The sequence below is a fragment of the Elaeis guineensis genome, chromosome 3 (assembly GCF_000442705.2).
Source record: "Elaeis guineensis isolate ETL-2024a chromosome 3, EG11, whole genome shotgun sequence".
Lineage (NCBI taxonomy): Eukaryota > Viridiplantae > Streptophyta > Magnoliopsida > Arecales > Arecaceae > Elaeis > Elaeis guineensis.
In genome coordinates this window covers 114371061-114390115 of record NC_025995.2, presented here as the reverse complement: position 1 = coordinate 114390115, position 19055 = coordinate 114371061, and the positions used below count along the sequence as shown (strand labels likewise).

The window sequence follows — 19055 nt, the reverse complement described above, 5'->3', positions numbered from 1 at the left end:
GTTTTCTCGCTACGAGACGGCATAAGTGGTGCCGATTTCTCCACAAAAGAAAAAGACAAAATGGATGGGGTAGTGATGCTTAAAATGGATGGGGTGGTGATGTTGGATGGGCTACGACAAATTGGCGGCAAGAATGCCAACTCTATAAGAGATTTACTGCACTCTTGCGGCTTGGGTTCCCAATCTTTAGCGTGTTCTTCATATCAATCCCCAGAATTCTTTATTTGTATATTAGTCTTGAGAACCTTCTTAATTTGCATACTGATACATTGTTTTTAAAAAAAAATTATATATTAGCACTTTAAGTTGTATATTAGTTTTCAATTGTTATATAGGTATTGAATTAAAATAATTAAAAGAAGATTGTCTTGTTATGCATGTATCATGGGTCATGAGATAATACAATAATAGACATGGAGATTTGCTTATGGCAAAACCAAAGGAAAGATGTCCTTGACCGAACATCAATACTAATACAGGATATGAAAGATGAGTTTTGGGGACTCAGGGCACCAATCCCAGTTTACAAGACAAATTTTTGACCGAGGAAATATTCGAAACAGAAAGTCTGGAAAAACAAAACAATAAACATATCTCAAAGTGAATTAGACGACTGGACATCAGCATGTGACCAGTACTCCTTGACGAGCTTCCCGAACAGAGATCCCTCGGTTTTCATTAGTTTCATGGGTTCATCATACTCCACCAGCTTCCCTGAAAATAAAGGAACAGCTCATGGTAAACTGACACGTTTGGACATCTGTATAAACCATAAGAAAATAAAACTGAATTAGGCAAAGTGTCGCATCTTATTGTCTTGTTATCTTTGAAATGACAACAAAAAAAATCAAGTAGACAATTCAATAAATCCCAAAGGTTCTTAGAACATAGATATGAAAGTTCTGGATAAGTGAATCCATTCCATGCAAGGTTTGCCGTGTTAGTGCCAGACTCCATACCGATACCATTCTATTACAGTATCAGTATATGGTACGGTATGAGCCAATGAGGCATATTGAATGTCGATATAATATAAGGTGTATCAGGATGGCAAATCTTTGTTCCATGTAAGGATTTAAACTAATTTTTGAAGAACTTTATCCAATTGGATATACACTGTAAATTTGGAAAATAACCTTTTCCTTCTTTTTCTTCGGACGATGAGAGAGGAAAGTCCTATAATGTAGGAGAAATGGAGGTACGTGGGTCTGTCCGAGATTTTTACTCCCAAAACCGATTTCTACTTAGGAATCTTTGCCAGGACTAGCACCACTCAAGACAAGAACCCTAACCTTCTTAAGAGTCGGGGGTTCTGCCCATTGAGCTAATGCTCAGGTTACAATTTGGAAGAAATCATTAAATATTTTTTTAATATTGGCTTGTCAAAATTCAGACTCTAACTGACAAGTTAACCCAAATGTATTGCTGAAATATGCAGAAGCGATTCATACATTCCCTTCTTTTGTGAATGCTATAGCTTTTGGAAGAAACAACATTTTTTTTTTTAATTAAAAACCTCACGCAGTCTTCTCCTTACTCAAAATAATGCATAGGAACAGTTTGAGACAAAAATTTGATGCGTAAGAAGGTCCTAGATCCAAGATGGAAAAAGGGTTCTTGATTTTGTTATGATAAATTCGGAATCTTTGCACTTAGTGACGCTTATTTTCATTTTTCAACATGCTATTTAAGTTCACATGGGATAAATGCATGTTTTTTCTTGATCAATATAAGATAGATGTGTTCAACTCACCATCACTAATAGCAAGCACCTTTGTGCAGTCCATTACGGTCGGGATCCGATGAGCAACTGTAATGACCGTGCAATCTGCAAATTCTGTTCTGATTGTCTTCTGGATGATCGCATCTGTGGCATTGTCAATAGATGCTGTGGCTTCATCAAGCACTAGTATACAACTTCTCTTCAAAAGTGCACGTCCCAAGCAAAATAACTGCCGTTGCCCCATGCTCCAATTTGATCCGTCTTCAACAACTGATTGTAACGTTTTCAGAGAAAAATAAGGACAATTTTAGGAACACATAAACGAAGGTTGCCAATATAAAAGAAATAAATAATATTACATGCGAGACATCTTTACCTAGTGAATCCAAACCCTGTTCTTTCTCTTGAACTGCTTCCCGAAGCTGACATTTGTCAAGAACCTTCGACATAGTCAAGAAAACGCACCCACTCAGCAATGATTAAATCTTGCAACAATTTTAAAAGTGAAAACTTCGACTAATTAACCAAAAGGAGGCCATTTTTCTGAACATAGAAAACAAGCATCACCCGATCATTTGGCATGGGGTATATGGATATTACTTCACCATCGGTTCCTATAGAAGGGAGCATACTACAAAATATGATATGATTTCAATATTTTGGTGCCACTGCTATCCAATTGTGTGCCAGTATCCTCACAGAATGAGTCCTTAAAAGTAAACTTCTATATGAGATGGTAAAGGCCATGCTCATTGATAAGACCAGATGGCAAAAATGGGTTACAAAGCAAACCAAAACAGATAAAATAAGACCAGTCTGCTTTGATATATTAAAAATGAAACTCTGAGATAATAGAACCTCTTGGTTTTATTTGACTCTGTCACATTGGTATATTTATCCTATTTATAGTTGCACTTATTGTAATAACCCAGATTAAAAAAATAAATAAATAAATAAATAAATAAATAAAAAAAGAAGAGAACGGAAGAGGACTCCTGATAGAGTCCGTCTTCCCTCTTTGAATCAAAATGGGATTGGGACTCTAGGAGCCCTAAATCCCATCTATAAATCTCCTTCTCCCCTCCCTCCAAAGGATCCCAGAGCCCGGCCTCCTCCCTTCTTCCTCCCTCTTTCTTTCTCGTTTTACCGATTTTCTTAGACCCGTGCTCACCGAAAATTGAAAACGGAGACACTGCCGGAGTTCAAGGTAAGCCCCTCCCCTTCTTCCTCTCCCTCTTCCCTTTCTCCCCTGGCCCAAGGCCTCGCCGCCGGCCACCGACTTTGTCGAAAATCAGTCGCAAAAGAAATCTCCTGTTTTCTGAATTTTTCCTTGATTTTGCCGGCCGAACCTTGCCGCCGGCCGTCCCTTGCTCCACCGCCGCCTCCACCTGCTGCCGGACCTCCGACGAAGCCGCCGCCTTCGCCGGAGTCGAGTCACTGAACCCTCTCTGGTCCTCCTCCTGTTTCGGCCCAAGGGAGGCCGCGGGAAGAAGAAGAAAAGAAGAAGAAGAAAAAGAAAAGAAAAGAAAAAGGAAAAAGAAAAAGAAAAAAAAAAGAAAAAAGAAAAGAAAAAGAGAAAGAGAAAAAAATAAAAATAAAATAAAATAAGAAGAAGAAGAGAAAAAAATTTCCTCTCTCCTTTCTCTTCCTTTTTCCTCTCTCCTCTCTCTACCTTCTCTCTCCAGTTTCTCTCTCTAGATTCTCTCTCTAGACCTTTCTCTCTCTTTATGAATTTTGTCTCTCTAGAGTCTTTCTCTCTCTCTGATTTCATCACGGACCCTAGGGATAAAATTGAGATGAAAATAAGATGATCTGAGGTTGCTCCAAAATTCGTGCAGTAGATCTGATCCCAGTCCGATCCTATTCGAAATTTGTAACACTTGATTCATATTGAGTCACCCTAGTAGGATCTCTGATGATCTCGACCATGATTGCCTCATCAGAAGGATACGAAGATTCTCTCTCCACTTTCTATCTCTACTTTCTCTCTCTAGAATTTTCTCTCTCTTCATAGATTTTCTCTCTCTAGAAGTCTTATGGATCAGTGGAGGATCCAGATACTTAGATAAATCCTAACTTAGATAAATCCTAAGAGAGGTCCTATATTTGTGTTATTAGGAATGATTATCGGATAATTTTTTCATATATGATTTTTATATTTGATTAGGGTTATGAAGAGATGATTGTCTGCATATGATATCGAGCGAAATATTTTGTTAAAAAAATTCATAAATCAAAGAAGAACATTGATTTCTATGCTTGAATCAGTCACCGGTAAAGGTAAGAATTTCTGTACATGATCATCAATATATATGTTATTTTATCGTTGGTTTTATCTCATTGATTTTGCATCGTTGGATTTGAAATCGATAAATTTGATATATCTGAGACACTATTATCTATTTATGTGATTTTGAGTATGAGTATGTTATATCAATACATATGTATCAGTGATTGATGGCATGATTATATGTGTATGACATATTTATTATACTGCAAAATTTGAATTGATTGATGAAGTCAAATATTATAATTTCATGAAAATGAAAAGAAAGAGAAATATGGTTTGGACTGGCCTTGTCATGTGGAATAGCTTGCCAGGAGCTTATGTCTGGGACAGCCCCCACAGACTTATGTGTGGAAGAATATGATCCGAGAAAGATCATGAAGAATCTGATCCGAGAAAGATCATGAATGATTTGATCCGAGAAAGATCATGGCTACTATGATCCGAGAAAGATTATGAATATTTCGATCCGAGGAAGATCACAGAAATCGATCCGAATAAAAGATCGTCGTATGATCCTGGTAGTCCAAAGCCAAAGTCAAAGCCAAAGCTAAAGCTAAAGCCAAAAAGAAAAGGATTAAAGATGATGTGATAATAGAAGAAAAGGGAAAGATAAGTCATGAAACAATCGTTGAACAAAATTGTTTCATCTATTAACATATGATGATGCATCTCTTTTGATAAAACAGATAATCTATAAATGTTTGCAGTATTCTGGACAGTGAACATCGACTTTTATGTGTTATTGCCTATCATTATTTTCAGATTATATTATTATATTGGTGTGATATGAAAATTCTTACTGAGCTGTAAAGCTCACACCCCTTCATTTTCTTTTTCTTCTCAGAGTTACAAGATGTCCATGGTTGGCTATGGTATGGATTGAAGGAATGTTAATTGTAATTATGCAAGTTTTATGAATTATTATTGAAATTAAATATTATGGTTGATGAGATTGTAATGATTTAATTTGGCCTTGCATATTCTTTAGAGCTTGCTCTAAGGAGTGTACGGCCATCACGTATCCGATCCGGATGTTGGGTTCGGGGTGTGACACTTATCTTGTGAACTCCTGCCGTTTGAAGAGTTCTTTCCTAAGCACCCAAACACCACCCGCCAAATAAATAAGTGAATAAATAAAAGTAAAATGCAAACAAGTTGTGTTGCCCTCTCATCTAGACACCAAAGTGAACCTCATAAACATCAGAAAATAAACATTATAGTATTAGTAGTCCCACATTCTGAAAAAGAACTATTACCTCCCATATCTGTTTGTCTGTATATTGTCCCAAAGGATCCAAATTGTATCTGACAGAACCATGGAAAAGGGTTGGGTCTTGTGGAATGATGCCAAAGCGAGACCTCAGATCATGGAGGCCGATTGTGACAATATCTAGGCCATCTATGACAATTTTTCCTCCTGCTGGTTCAACAAGACGGAATAGTGCACCAATTAGAGTTGTCTTTCCACTTCCAGTCCGGCCGACAATCCCAATCTTGTGCCCTCCTTCAAACGTACAACTTATTCCATGAAGTACAAGGGGAGCATCTGGCCTGTATCTGATCTGCTTAATGCAAATTCATCAGCATTATAATTCCTATAGAATCAAAAAAACACTCCAACGTGTGAAATATCAGATAAAAATTTAGAGAGAGTATCCTCTTTAATGTTTACCTTCAAATCTTGTAGTTCTACTCTACCAACAGCTGGCCAATCAGGTGCTGGCCGGTTGCTCTCAACAACTTCTGGGGCCTCACTGGGCACATGCATGTATTGATTTAGCCTTTCTACAGAGATTATCTGATTTGCAAGAGTGCACTGATTTTGGATCGAGAAAACGAAGGCCCCGTTCAATGAAAGACCATAGGAGAGTGCCATTCCAATAAAACCTGCATTAAAAGTGGGTACCAATCCGGTTCATGTTTTTGCTTTAAAATCACATATAATTAAAATACATATCTACCAGACCTTAATTGATTAATGTATATGCTCTCTCTCTCTCACACACACACACATATATATATAATAATGGCGAACAATCTACTGTTATCATGAACAATATTCACTTTATTTTTCAGATATCAAACAACAATTTTTTGTCTTTAGGTTAAAAGATTGATTGGCATTCTAATAATTATGCTATTGTGTTTTCTATATGACAGAATTCTACAGTAATGAAACTTAAATCTCAAATTTTGAGATTGAATATGAAACTCCAAAGAAAAAGAAGTTATTAACAATGTAAATGTCGTTTCTAGAAAGTTAATGATCATGTATTTGTTAAAATTCTGTTTGCCCCTGAGAATCTGTGAAAATTGCTCCATTATTTCCCGCATATGACATGAGATATTTTCTGTTTCACCTTAAATCTTAGGCACAGTGGTAGACTTTCTCTTCTTTTATAACAAAAACCTAGAGTTGAGGCCAGACCCTAGCATGCTAAATGATTTAATGAATATTTTTTTCATAATAAGTGTTTTTCTATTCATTAAGACTGGAGAACACTGTAAATGGAGGAGACAACAAAAACACAAAAGACATGCTGTCGTTCCTGCCTGTGGTGCTATTATCATACTTTAATGGAAGCTAAGTAGGCTAGGCTGCAACTTTCTTGGGTCAGGGTTAGCAGACATGCAAATTCCTCAATGATCATCAAGATTTTCTTCAATCAATGGAGCTCAGCCATACAAATAATGGCAGGTTCAAGGGTTCTCAAGGATCTCCTTTTTTTTTTTTTTTTTTAAGATACAGAAAGCTTCCACAGAGGTGGAATATGATGCTGAAATATAACTGGGTGGTTATAGGATTCAAGTTGTTGTCCTTGATGAGCATGTTTGTTAAGCATGCAAGGGGGAAAAGCTAAAGATATGATGGATAATCTTGCCAAAGATGAACCTCTACGTCTTTGGCAAATTCTTAGGAAAAAGAAGCAATATTATCTTTATTGCACAGATTTTTTCCCCAAAGTGTACTAAATTCATTATTAATGAAGAATTTATCCGTAGAAGAGAGTAATGCTTGCAAATGTCAAGGACATGCCATGACTGCTGATGCAAAACTAGTTTCTTTTAATGAAAAATGCAGAACTAGTTAGCATGGAGATGGTCTAATATAACCCATTTATGGTAACTCACCAGAGCCAAAAGTTCCTGGAGGAAGCAGAGCCATGACAAGAGCAGATGAAGAGAGAATTGCAGAACCCATAGTTTCTAACCGTTGAATCAACCACTCACTTGACGCAAAATTGTGGAAGAAGGGACTTGCATTTTTGTCAACAAGCATCAAATTTTTAGCAAAGAACCGTTCTTCCTCCCCAAAAGCCCTGATTGTTATTGCTCCTGCTACAGACTCAGCCAGATGATTTGCTACAAGAGATTTTGTAGTGCCATTTATCCGCATCAACTCTTTCGCAGTGGCCATGTAGTAGCTCTATGAGGTGGTTCCAAATATACAACGTGATTCATCATATAAGAGGTAAACATATTTAAATAAATAGATAAAATATTGCAGTTGCAAATATTACCTGCAACCGGATGGCCAAATAGACCATTGGTATGGCGACAAATAAGACTTGCCATGTAACAACAGCCAGTACCCCGATATTGCTATACGCATACATGGTAGCATTGATGCTAAAGTTTAAGCTAAATGGAACATCAAGGTCCACGATACTTAAATCTGAAGAAACCTGCATAAGAAAGAGCAATAGGGTTGACAAATTAATTACTTTTACAATCGAAAACTCTCCATTGAATAATAACTAGCCAAATTGAATTCAGAAATTCTTACCCGACTCAATATCCTTCCTAGAGGAGTGGAGTCAAAAAATGACGTTGGTGCACGAAATAGTGAATTAAGTAACTGAGAAAATAATGATCTTGATGACTGGAGACCCAGAACAACTACCAAAATAGATCTTGCTAACAAGAAGATGAGCGTGCTGAACCCAATTGCCAGGTACACTATAATCAATTGCAGCACGCTAACTCGAGGATTATCAACATTGGCTGCCATCCATGCGTTCTGTGAAATCTGCCCAGCTAGAAATATTAAATGAGAAAGGGCTGATAGCGAGGCATATAAGTAGCCCCTGTTTTGGTTCAGATATTGTTGATAAGGTTTTAGACCGGTATCACCCATTTCTCTCTCCTCTTTCTTAATCAATTGATCTGCTCCTGATTGTATTTCTTTCTTCAGATGTTTAGAGCTACTCATACTGCTGATCTCTCTTGTAGATGTCTCACTTCTTCTATGAGAAACAATATTGCCAATCCTTTCAGGACCGACAGTTTCTTTATTTACATTGACAAGGTCTTGAAATTCTTTGCTAGAAGCCAATAGTTCATGATAAGGAGCAGCATGCAAAACTTTCCCATTGGACATTAACTGCCAGACAGTCATTTCAGATGGCATTCTTGAGAAAACATTTTGCTTACATAACAGTTCCTTCAATCACTACGACATTTATCTTTTTTGAGAAAATACTAAGCCATGCATCTTGGAACAGGATAACAAAAGGTGGAATGACATATTCAGTCGTAAGACCATTACCTTGAATCTTTTATGTGCTCAGTCATATATGGATTATGGGAACAAAACAACATTAAATTAAGCAATAGGGCATGTTCCAAAAATTTTATAATTTTAAAAAAATGCTAGAGTGATGATGAACAAAAAATGCATGCTTTTTTCTTCTTTCTTTTTCTTTTATGAGCGAAGTTAGGCATTTGGTAAATGCATGCATTCTTAAATAGTTCAAGCAATGAATGGACCTTACAAGGTGTCGAGGATTCAAACAAATTCGCATGCATGTATATAGTAGGAAATCATGGATTAAGATGGAGACCGGAGTATCTAAAACAAGCACTTAAAAAATATTGGAGATGGTGTATGAACTGACCAAAACAGAATCAAACACTGGAAGGAAATCCACTTGGTGAGTCACTAATAGAACTGTTTTTTCTGATAGAGCTCCCATGACATATTCCTGCATAAAGGCGAAGTAAACTTATAAAGAAATCCAACAGGAAAGAAAAACAGTGAGTAAGCACCAAGTCATTACATTGAATAGGCTGGTAGCAGTATGGGCATCAACAGCACTGAAAGGATCATCCAGGAGATATATATCTGCATCTTGATACAGTGCACGGGCCAGTTGAATGCGCTGCTTCTGGCCACCACTGAGATTTACCCCTCTTTCTCCTATTTCAGTAAGATCCCCGAAGGGCAACATCTCAAGGTCTTTTACCAAAGAACACTTTTCAAGCGTTTCCTTGTATCTTTGCTTATCCATAACAGATCCAAATAAAATATTCTCTTGTACATTTCCTGTTTGAATCCATGCCATCTGAGAAACATAAGCAAGTTTCCCATACACTTGAATCTGCAATTTTCAGGGAAAATTGTTTTAGTCATTCAATAATATATATTCTGTAATTCCCTCCAAAAAAAATAAGAGAGAAAAAAAAGAAAAAACTATTCCCAAACAGTGGAAGCTAAGAGACATGTATTGCAGCTAGATGGATAAGAAATGGGAGGAAAGCATATTCCAGATGGTAAGGGAATATTTAATTGGTGTGAGGAGGGGCTGATCATGATCTATATTCTATCAGCATTTTAAGCACTAGTCCAGTAGTTCTATTCTTCAAGAATGCCACATGAGATTTTCAATTGCATTAAATTTCAAATAGCCCAGCATCAACTGAGGAATAAAAAACTTGTTTTTTATTTTATCATCCAATTAAATTTTTATCACACAAGATCATAGTAACATAAGTAACATTAAATATAAAATAAAGACCATGTTTGTCTGTGCATCAATGGCTATATACATATGAAAAATTACATTCTATGATCAAAGCTTCGATCTAAGATAAATTTATAGTGAGTTATAAGGAAGAAACTGACAGTTATCTGTGTAAAAGCAGATTCTGCAGATGACCAAGATGAAAGAATGCTAATAGTAATTGGTGATAAAAACATACCATGCCCTCAGTCTTTGGAACCTCTCCTAGAATTGCTGCCAAAAGAGTCGATTTTCCTGAGCCAACCTCACCACAAACTGCCACCTTATCCCCAGCTTTAACCTCTAAGTTTATATTCCTCAATGTGGGCTTCAACGTGTTCTCATCCCAAGAAAAGCTGCAGGATTTGATAATTATCGCCTGTTTGATATCTGCAGTGCACACCCTTCTAACTTCATCAGCCTGCAGCTCATGTGCATTCAGAAATTTGACAATTCGTGCAAAGGCAACCTTCGCTTGAATGACAACTACAATTACGTCAGGTATTTGCGTCACTGGTTCTTGAACAAGACGCAATGTCACTACAAAGGTAAAAACATTGCTTGCATAAAGAGGAATGTCAAGAAGATAGCATGTTAAAAAACTAGCAGCCGAAACAAGTACAGGGGATGACCAAAAGAGCACGATATTGTATGATTTCCAAAGCTGAAATGCCTTCAGCCATTCGCATTCCACTTCCCTCGACCCTTCTGTAGCTCTCTTGAAATGTGTTTCCCAAGCATAAAGCTTAAGTACTTTCATATTCACCAGAGCTTCTGATAAAGCCTTCAACCTTGCATCCTGAGCTTCCATAAGCCTTGTCTGAAATTTATGCTGTAGCTTGGCCAGTGGAGCATTGCAGATCACAGTGACTACAATTACAACCAAAGCCGAGATTGTCGCAAGACCAACAGTGTTATAAAGAATTACTAGAGAAATGCAAAGTTGGAGGCTTGTTGTCCAAGTTTGATGAAACCAAAACGGGAACTCCCCTATCCTATAGGCATCTACTGTTACATAGTTCATGATCTCCCCAGAAGAGTGGATCAGTTTTGCCGAATTTGACAACTTCAGTTGCTTCTGATAAATTGCTGCTGATAGCAAAGACCTCACTTGTAATCCTAACCTTCTGGTGCGGAAGTACCACTGCCTTTGTGATAAGGATTCTAGGCATTTTGCAAGAAATAATCCCAGGGCCAACACATATCCTTCGTATTTGAAATCCGCTTCCCCTGATGATAATTTGATGAAGGCATTTAGAAGCACCGGACCAGAAGACAAGGTTAGAACTTTTAGCAATGCAGAAAACCCAGAGACAAAGATTTCCTTTTGATGACAAGAAACTATAGCCCAAAATATGGATGGAGAAGCAGTTTGTTTGCCCTGTTTTTGTCTGTTCAATTGCTCCAAAAACAGAGAGTAACACCTCCCCGCTTGATCCACCTCACCAAGCTGAGGTATATCATTCTCGTCTAATGGCTTATCGTAACCCTTCTGCATCAAAGGATTCAGCCACCAGAAGGTCATTCTACTGAGAAATCCAGCATTTGCAAAAGGAGTCAAGTTCTCATCTGACTCGATTGCATTATCGTTGGACTCTCCATTCAAAGGCATATACAGAGGGCCATCTACAATCTCACAATCCTCAACATCTCTGGATCCCTTGAAGGCAAAAATCAGCAAAAGAATAGCTCCTGGTAAAGATAGAACATCCAAAAAGACCTTCACAGACAATTTATTTGCTGCCAGGATATCCAGAACAGAAGAAATACAAATAAATCCAACTAACGTTGTCATACTTCCTGACCAAATCTTAAGGAAGGCCTCCCCAAGCAGTACGGTTCCGCTGCTCGCCACCAAACCGGCAACCACCATAACAAAGCCCTGTGATAACACCATTAACCACCAATGCAGAGGGTAAAAGCCCATTCCCTTCCTCAAATTCTCTTCCAGCATCCACAACCCGAGGCCTAGATAAACCAATCCCAAGCAACCATCGAGCAAAGCAGATGATACTTGAAGAGGCGAGGAGAGCTTAAAGAGCGGTCGAACCCGGTCAGCTCTCCTTGAAACTTTGCAAACAAAATTGAGCAAGAAGGACAGAAATATGAGCACGTTGACAGCGATAACCAGTATGTGATTCATGCAAGTAGAAGAGTAGAATACTCCGCTGAACCCACAGGCATCTCCACCTTGATTGGAACAAACATACTTTCCACAGAAAGCCAACCACGTACCTAAAATATCCCAAAAAAAGGAAAAAAGAGCCACAATTTTAATTCGATGACCAAAGCACAAGGGGTAAAACAAAGGTCAGGGCTCTACCTGTGACAGTGAGAGTATCCATTTTATGCAATAGCTGTCTCACTCTTGTCCATTCCTAAAACCAGTCGTGTCTCCATAATTCTAAGGAAAAAAAAAAAGTAAATAAATAAATAAATAAATAAACTTCTTTTATGATTTGAAATTCTTAACACAACATCCAAAAAAAAAGAATTTAAAAACATCATAAACTCCCGGTAACTAGCGTGAACTAATGATCTTTAAAAAAAAATAATGGCCTAAAAGAGAGCAAAATCATTGTTCTCAAAAAATAAGAAATAAATTTTTAAAAAACAGCGAGATGCTTCAGACTGTTTTCCAAGAAGGTTGGTGAAACAACTTTCTTGATGATAGAAAGGTTGGTTACTCAATTGAAGTAAACTTGCCGGTCAAGAATCTGAAACTTCGTAAGATATCGCACAACTGAGATTTCTGAGAGGATTAAAAACAACTCAAAAAAACCATAAAAACCAGCACATAACCTGAAGAAGGCATGCAATTAAATCATGACCCCATCACTCCAACAAATTCCTTTTTTTTTTTGGTGATCAGCAATTCGTTAATAAAATATCCAAGTCAATCACATGGAACAACTGTTACCAAAAAAGAAAAAAAAAATCACACGGAACAACAATCTTGCACTGCTGTGCTTTATGCTTCAACAAAATTAAAATGCACACTTCCTCTACAGAAATCGAATAAACGAAGTGTCAAGAAGAGATTCTTCGCATCAAGAAAACAAAAACAAGAAAGAAAAATCAAGAAAACTTCTCCATAAACATTATCAGTCGAAAAAACAGAAGCAAGAAAGAAGGACACGAGAAGAAGAACCGCACAACGAGATCATACCCACCAAACAACGGAGATGATTCTGCTTAATAATCTTGAAAGAACATTACAGAGAAGGGACGGATAGAATAGTAAGGACGGACGGAAGAGCCAATAAAGGAAAAAGAAAGGGAAGAATAAGGAGGAAAAGCAATGGCGGAAGCCGAGCATCTAAGATGGCATTTATACCTACGTCTGCATTGCCTGTATTCCGTCATCGCCCCCGTCCTCCTTCGAGCCAAAGAAAACGACCACAGTCCCGTGCCCGCCCGTCAGTCCGTTTTATAACCACGATAGCTGGGCACGGTTGTTGGTGACCGAAGTATTTGCCAATTAGACCGAGGATTGGGAAACGAGGATACTTGGGCTGGGAAAAAATCCTTGGTAATTTTTCGCAAAATTTCTTACCAATATTTTTTCCCCGAGATTTTTGAGGTCGGGTTTTGGGTTCGAGTTTGAAAAAAGTTTTTTTTAAAGATAAAAAGGCTTAAAATTTTTAAGAAAACATGAATACGATCGCAACAGCCGGTAATTTTTTTTTTGTTTGTTTTCCAATTTTCTCCCCCAAATCCAAACTCATTTTGAGGCAGGAATTTGATTTGGCCAAAATAGGCTTGAAAAGGGATGGATGGTCCATTCTACGTCGTCACGTAGCCCCTCCGATCAAGGAGAGTGCAGGAATTTGATTTGTTCAAAATAGGCTTGAAAAGGGATGGATGTTCCTTTCTACAGCATTACATAGCCCCTCCAATCAAAGAGAGTACTCTAGCTCATACGCTTTATAATTTTATCTTCCAAATACCTCATGTGAGATGGATGATCATTTTTTATATAAATTAATATTTTTTTAATCCATAAAAGATGTGAAACTAATGATGTACTCCCTTCTACAGCACAACATCATCTATCCAAATTATTTTTACTTTTATTCAAATTGAAATAAAATACCCACATTGCTACCATTCAGTCAATTCTGTATGTTCCATTTAATTTTTTTTTTTATAATCTCTATGGCTAAAAAATGAAAAATTTTTAAAAAAATTATCATTATAATAAATAAAAAAATTATTAAGTAAGAACTGATTTCTTTGTGTAATGAAAGTTATAATAAGGTGACAGCTTTATTCAAATTAATATAAATTAACATTTAAATTAGAAAAGATTATTATTATAATAAATAAAAAATTATTAAATAATTAAAATTATAGTAAGATTGCACCTTTATTCAAATTAAAATAATTTATATTTAAATTAAGAAAGCATGTTACTATAATGAATAAGAAAATCATCAAGCAACCATTAGTTGCATTACAACAAGATGGCAACTCAGGAACAGAAAAGATAAATTGGTAGAAAATTTTGAATTTATATATTATTTTATTTTCTTAATGAATGAAACAATTGATATTTCCATCGCATAACAGATATAACATTAAAAATATCTCAATAAAAAAAATTCTAAATGAAATTATTATATATTAAATTTTGAAAAAGCCGTTAGGTGCATGTAGATGGCATTATTGAAAACTTAATGCCATATATTTTTCATATAAAAAATATGTTGCACAATGACTACCAGGGCTTTATATTCGCTTTAAAGACTTAACTGAATGGTATTCTTTCACCATTTCCCCAATGATTTTGTAAGGCTTATAATATTAATAGTTTCTTGAGAAAGGACCATGGTAATAAATATAAAAACTAAATTTAAAATCCAGCTGGCGCTATCTCTATGCGCATAGGCGATTTCAGCCAACATGCATGAGTACATTTGACATGCTAAAATGCATGAGTATACTTAACAAGCCTCGTCTATTGGAGAAATTATGGTTTTTATGAGTTCTTTAATAAAAAGAATCACAACGTATTCTTTCTCGTTTCCACCTCCAATTATATTAAATGCTTAATTTCGTCAGTTTGTCTAGAAGCTTTGCCTCAAATCTAGATGGGGTGGGATGTGTATTATGCCACTCTAAGTGCAATAAATAGGACGCCAAAAAATGAAAAATTAACGTTATAGCAAGATGAGGCACTTGAGTAGCGCGTGGAATGCACATATAGGGGTTTCGCGCAAGGAAACAAAAACTGGAAAATGAGGTTTTGCACAAGGAAATAAAAAGAGAAAAATAACACGGAGAGAAATCAAAATAAAAGATATTAATAAATTGGTCCCCGTAGCCGTAGAATAAATAAAAACTTGTTTGGCCGCAAGTCTAAGCTGATAGTATCTATAGGCATAGACATAGGTACATATAATATTTACACAAATCAATTATTTTCATATTATTTAAATAAGCATAAATTGTCATCAGTGTGCTGCAGCATTTGGTGCATCATATTGACCGTCCATGATGGACGGCAAACAAATAATATATAGATGGATATAGATCGTGTATACATGCGATATATATTATTTGACGGATGCAACATGCATTGCAATGGATCGCCCAATGCAAAAGAGTTAATTTTTATTTAAATTAAGTCAACTGTACGGAGCTCCATTTCCTACCAACCAAACCAATTATTTTTTGGTTGATTTAAATCCATTGAGATTGATACATTTGCGGTGCATACACACCACATTCTTTATGTTGTACAAGATCTGATACCACATCATGCAACAGAAAAAAAAAAAAAAAAACATAAAAAATATAATATAAATATGTGGATTGGTCTCAAGCCTACCTCTATGAGGCGTGCAAGCTTCACCATGAGAGAATAAAATACAACTAATATAAGAGGAACTCACCACTCAATCTTTATACAAAAATCTCTCAACAAGAAGTCCCAAAATCCTCATAAAAGCTCTCTGAAACTTCTCTTAAAATTTTTTTGCACCTTCAAAACATCACCAGCTATCCAACGCAACAAACGGCTCGTCAATCATAACTATATAAGCTCCAAAATCTCAAAAATACTGTTACACTAAGAATACTGAGTTTCAATCAACTCTAAAACCATCCATGGCCGTCCGATCGTGACCGGCTCGCACCAGAGTCATCCGATCACGCACTATAGCCTCAAATCACGTTTGATCACGTTCAAAGTCATTCTCAACCGTCCGATCGTGAACAGCTAGTTCCAAAGCCGTCGGATTGCGCAAAATTGCCCATGCATGATCGGTCCACATGGCCTCCATAGACCACCCAGCACCCTGCGGTTTACGGTGGATCGCGCAGGGCACTGGGCCTAAGCACCCACACGCGCACCCATGCGTTGGGCTACACGTGCTTGCGTGCGCGCAGGAGTCCGTTGGGCCCGACTGCACCACCGCCGGCCTCCGCCGCCTCGTGCATCGTGCTACCTTCTCTGAGCTTCTTTCGCACGTATCTTCATCGTCTGGACTCCGTTTGGATTGTTCTTGGGCTCGTTGGACTCCGTTCGTCGTCTTGGACCTCGCTGTGGGCTCAGTGTGAACCAAAATCTGAGGTATCAAATCTCAACAATCTCTATCTCAACTCGATATTCGACCTTCATCCATCTCTGAGTGCCTATGATCCATCTCGCCCCTACGTTTTGGGGCATGCCTGTTGTCTCATGGATGGGCAAATATGGAAGTCGAGCCAGATCACTCGATCCCACCTCCATCATGGGCTGTGTCCACTCTGACCAAAGATCTGCTTGGGGAAGCTCCTGCGATAATAGGAACTTCACATTGTGACGTCGTCTCTCATCCACCCAAGTCTCCTGTTTAGTATCCGATCCATCTCCATCTGGAGCTCCACCTCGCTCTGGGCTTCTCCTGGTTGCTAAAGCTCCACCTTGTACTGGGCTCTCTATCAGGTAGTAATGTCCTCTCGTCCTCTTCTTTCCCTCCAGAATAATCCTATCGCAATGCAACACCTTCAGAATTCCTCCACTAACTATCATCCTGTAGCCTCTCGAATCCAGTCTGCTCAGTGAGATAAGATTTTATCTGAAATCGGGTATGTATCGGACCTCCTCCAATCTTCTCATTACACCATAATGTGTCCTTCAGCTGACCATCCCGATGCCTCTGATCGCACAGCTCGATCCATCCAACAGATAAACATTGCCCTCACTGCTCTTTAGGGAGTCAAACTGCTCATCTCTACAACATACATAATAGGTGCATGCAAAATCTAAAATCCATTGTTGGAAAGAAGTAGATATCTCGTCAGATATCTCCAGGGCATCACCCTCTGACTCGCTACTAGCCGTCGCTGTAGTAGCCCTCATCTGATCCCTGAGTTGAGGGCAATCTCTAGCTAGATGTCCCAACTTATCACATCGATAATATTTGGTCTCGCTCAAGTCTCTCATCCTGGACTTGGATCGCTCTTGCCGCGATCTTCTATCGCTCTATCTACCACCTCCTGCTTCTCCAAAAACCATCAAAACTGAGCTGCCGTCACCTGAGCTCGAAGCTGGTTTCTCCCTCCTGAGAATCTCGTTCTGGAGAATCACCACGGTAACCTCGTCCATCTTGATGGTGGTCTTCCCCACTAGAAGAGCAATCACCAAGGACTCATATGAAAGGAGAAGCAATGCTAGCAAGACCAGCGCCCTAGTTTTCTCCTTAACTTTCTCATCAATGCTGAGGAGATCAGTGAGGATCTTCTAGAAGTGGCTGAGATACTCCTGCACGCTTTATCCCTCAGTCATCCGCAGTTGGTAGAACTGCCTCTAGAGGAAGAGGGTGTTGGTGAGAGACTTCGCTATGTATAATTCCTCAAGCTTCGACCACAGCATCGTCGGAAAAGTCTCATCAAGTATATGGATCACCACCTCATCTGCTAGGTACAAATGGATTGTATTCATCGTCTGTATCTGGAGCCACCTCCAATCCTGCACCACCATGGTAGTTGACTTCTCCTCGTACAAGAGAATATCTATCAATCTTTGCTGGATGAACATGTCCTTCACTTTGCCTACCACAAGGAGAAATTACTCTTTCCATCAAACCTGTTGATCTCCATCTTGATTGTGGTTGTTTTCTCCATCTTCTATCTCGATCACCACCGTCACAACCTATACTCTAGAACCATCTTGCTCTGATACCAATTATTGTGTAGGATTCGATACCACACGGTGCAGTAGAAAGAAAGAAGAAATAAAATAAGAAACACATACAAATACATGGATCGACTTCAAGCCTACCTCCACGGGACGTGCAAGCTTCACTATGAGAGAATAAAATATAACCAATACAAGAAAAACTCACTATTTAATCTTTGTACAAGAGTCTCTCAACAAGAAGCTCTAAAATCCTTACAAAAGCTCTCTTGAAGTCTTTTTATATCTTCAAAATATTATCAGCTATCCAACACAATAAACGGCTTGTCAATCGGAGCTATATAGACTCCAGAATCTTAAAAATACTGTTACACTAGGAATACTGAGTCCCAATCAATTCTAGAACTATCCGTGGCCATCCAATCATGATCGGCTCGCACTAAAGCCGTCCGATTGCGCACTATAGCCTCAGATCATGTATGATCACGCTCGAAGTCATTCTCAACTGTCCGATCGTGAACGACTTGTTTCAAAGCCGTCAGATCATGCAAAATCGCCTGTGGACCATGCGTGGACCGCGTGATCAGTCCACGTGGCCTCCATGGACCGCCTAGCACCCTGTGGTCCATGGTGGATTGTGTAGGGCATTGGGCTTGGGCGCCCATGCGTGCGCCTGCATTGGGCCCACCCGCACGTTGGGCCTTGCGTGCCTGTGCATGCACGTGTGTTTGTCGGCCCGCCACCGGCCTCCGCTATCTCGTGCGTCGTGTCACCTACTTCGAGTTTCTTTCACATGTATCTTTATCGTCTGGACTCCATTTGGGCTGTTCTTAGGCTCGTTGGACTCGTTTATCGTCCTGGACCTCACTGAGGGCTCAATATAAATTAAATTTTGAGACGTCAAATCTCAACATTTTATCGAAATTAAATGCAGCATGTAGCACTCTTGTGCTAACAATCCTACATTGCACATGGAAGATTGAACTAACTAATGCAACTACTTCCTTTCTCTTTATCATAAAAGAGTAGTGTGTCTACTGAAATATAGTATAATAAAATAATCAAATTAAAGTGTAATTTTGGGCCCTTGAGATTTCATAGCATCCAAAGGCAGTTGCTATTTTAGATTTTGGA

The 19055-nt window shown here is 38.3% G+C and overlaps 1 protein-coding gene across 3 annotated transcripts; it reads right to left on the bottom strand.

Annotated features, from left to right (window-relative positions):
* Positions 1-420: 420 nt before the first annotated feature.
* LOC105040747 (ABC transporter C family member 10) lies at positions 421-13207 on the bottom strand. Of its 3 annotated transcripts, none has more exons than XM_073254515.1 (13): positions 13134-13207; positions 12120-12200; positions 9996-12031; positions 9074-9394; positions 8912-8998; positions 7801-8397; positions 7535-7699; positions 7146-7440; positions 5686-5900; positions 5270-5575; positions 2100-2163; positions 1754-1993; positions 421-760 (listed from the first exon to the last, which is right to left on the bottom strand). In XM_073254515.1, exons 2-13 carry the CDS (start codon positions 12139-12141, stop codon positions 696-698), a joined length of 4413 nt encoding a protein of 1470 aa, XP_073110616.1. In that variant the 5' UTR covers positions 12142-12200; positions 13134-13207; the 3' UTR covers positions 421-695. The 3 variants fall into 3 exon arrangements, with proteins under 3 accessions (XP_073110616.1, XP_073110615.1, XP_073110617.1); XM_073254514.1 differs by having other exon boundaries at positions 421-714; XM_073254516.1 differs by having other exon boundaries at positions 421-714; positions 7801-8043.
* Positions 13208-19055: the final 5848 nt, after the last annotated feature.

What these genes read in the sequence shown, in the direction of transcription:
- LOC105040747 (XM_073254514.1), bottom strand. Translation starts at nt 12,141, where the DNA reads ATGGATACTCTCACTGTCACAG. An exon ending in TTCCAAAGACTGAGGGCATG is followed by an intron (nt 9,395 to 9,995) that starts GTATGTTTTTAT and finishes TGAAAATTGCAG; the next exon opens with ATTCAAGTGTATGGGAAACT. An exon ending in TAGAACTACAAGATTTGAAG is followed by an intron (nt 5,576 to 5,685) that starts GTAAACATTAAA and finishes TGCATTAAGCAG; the next exon opens with ATCAGATACAGGCCAGATGC.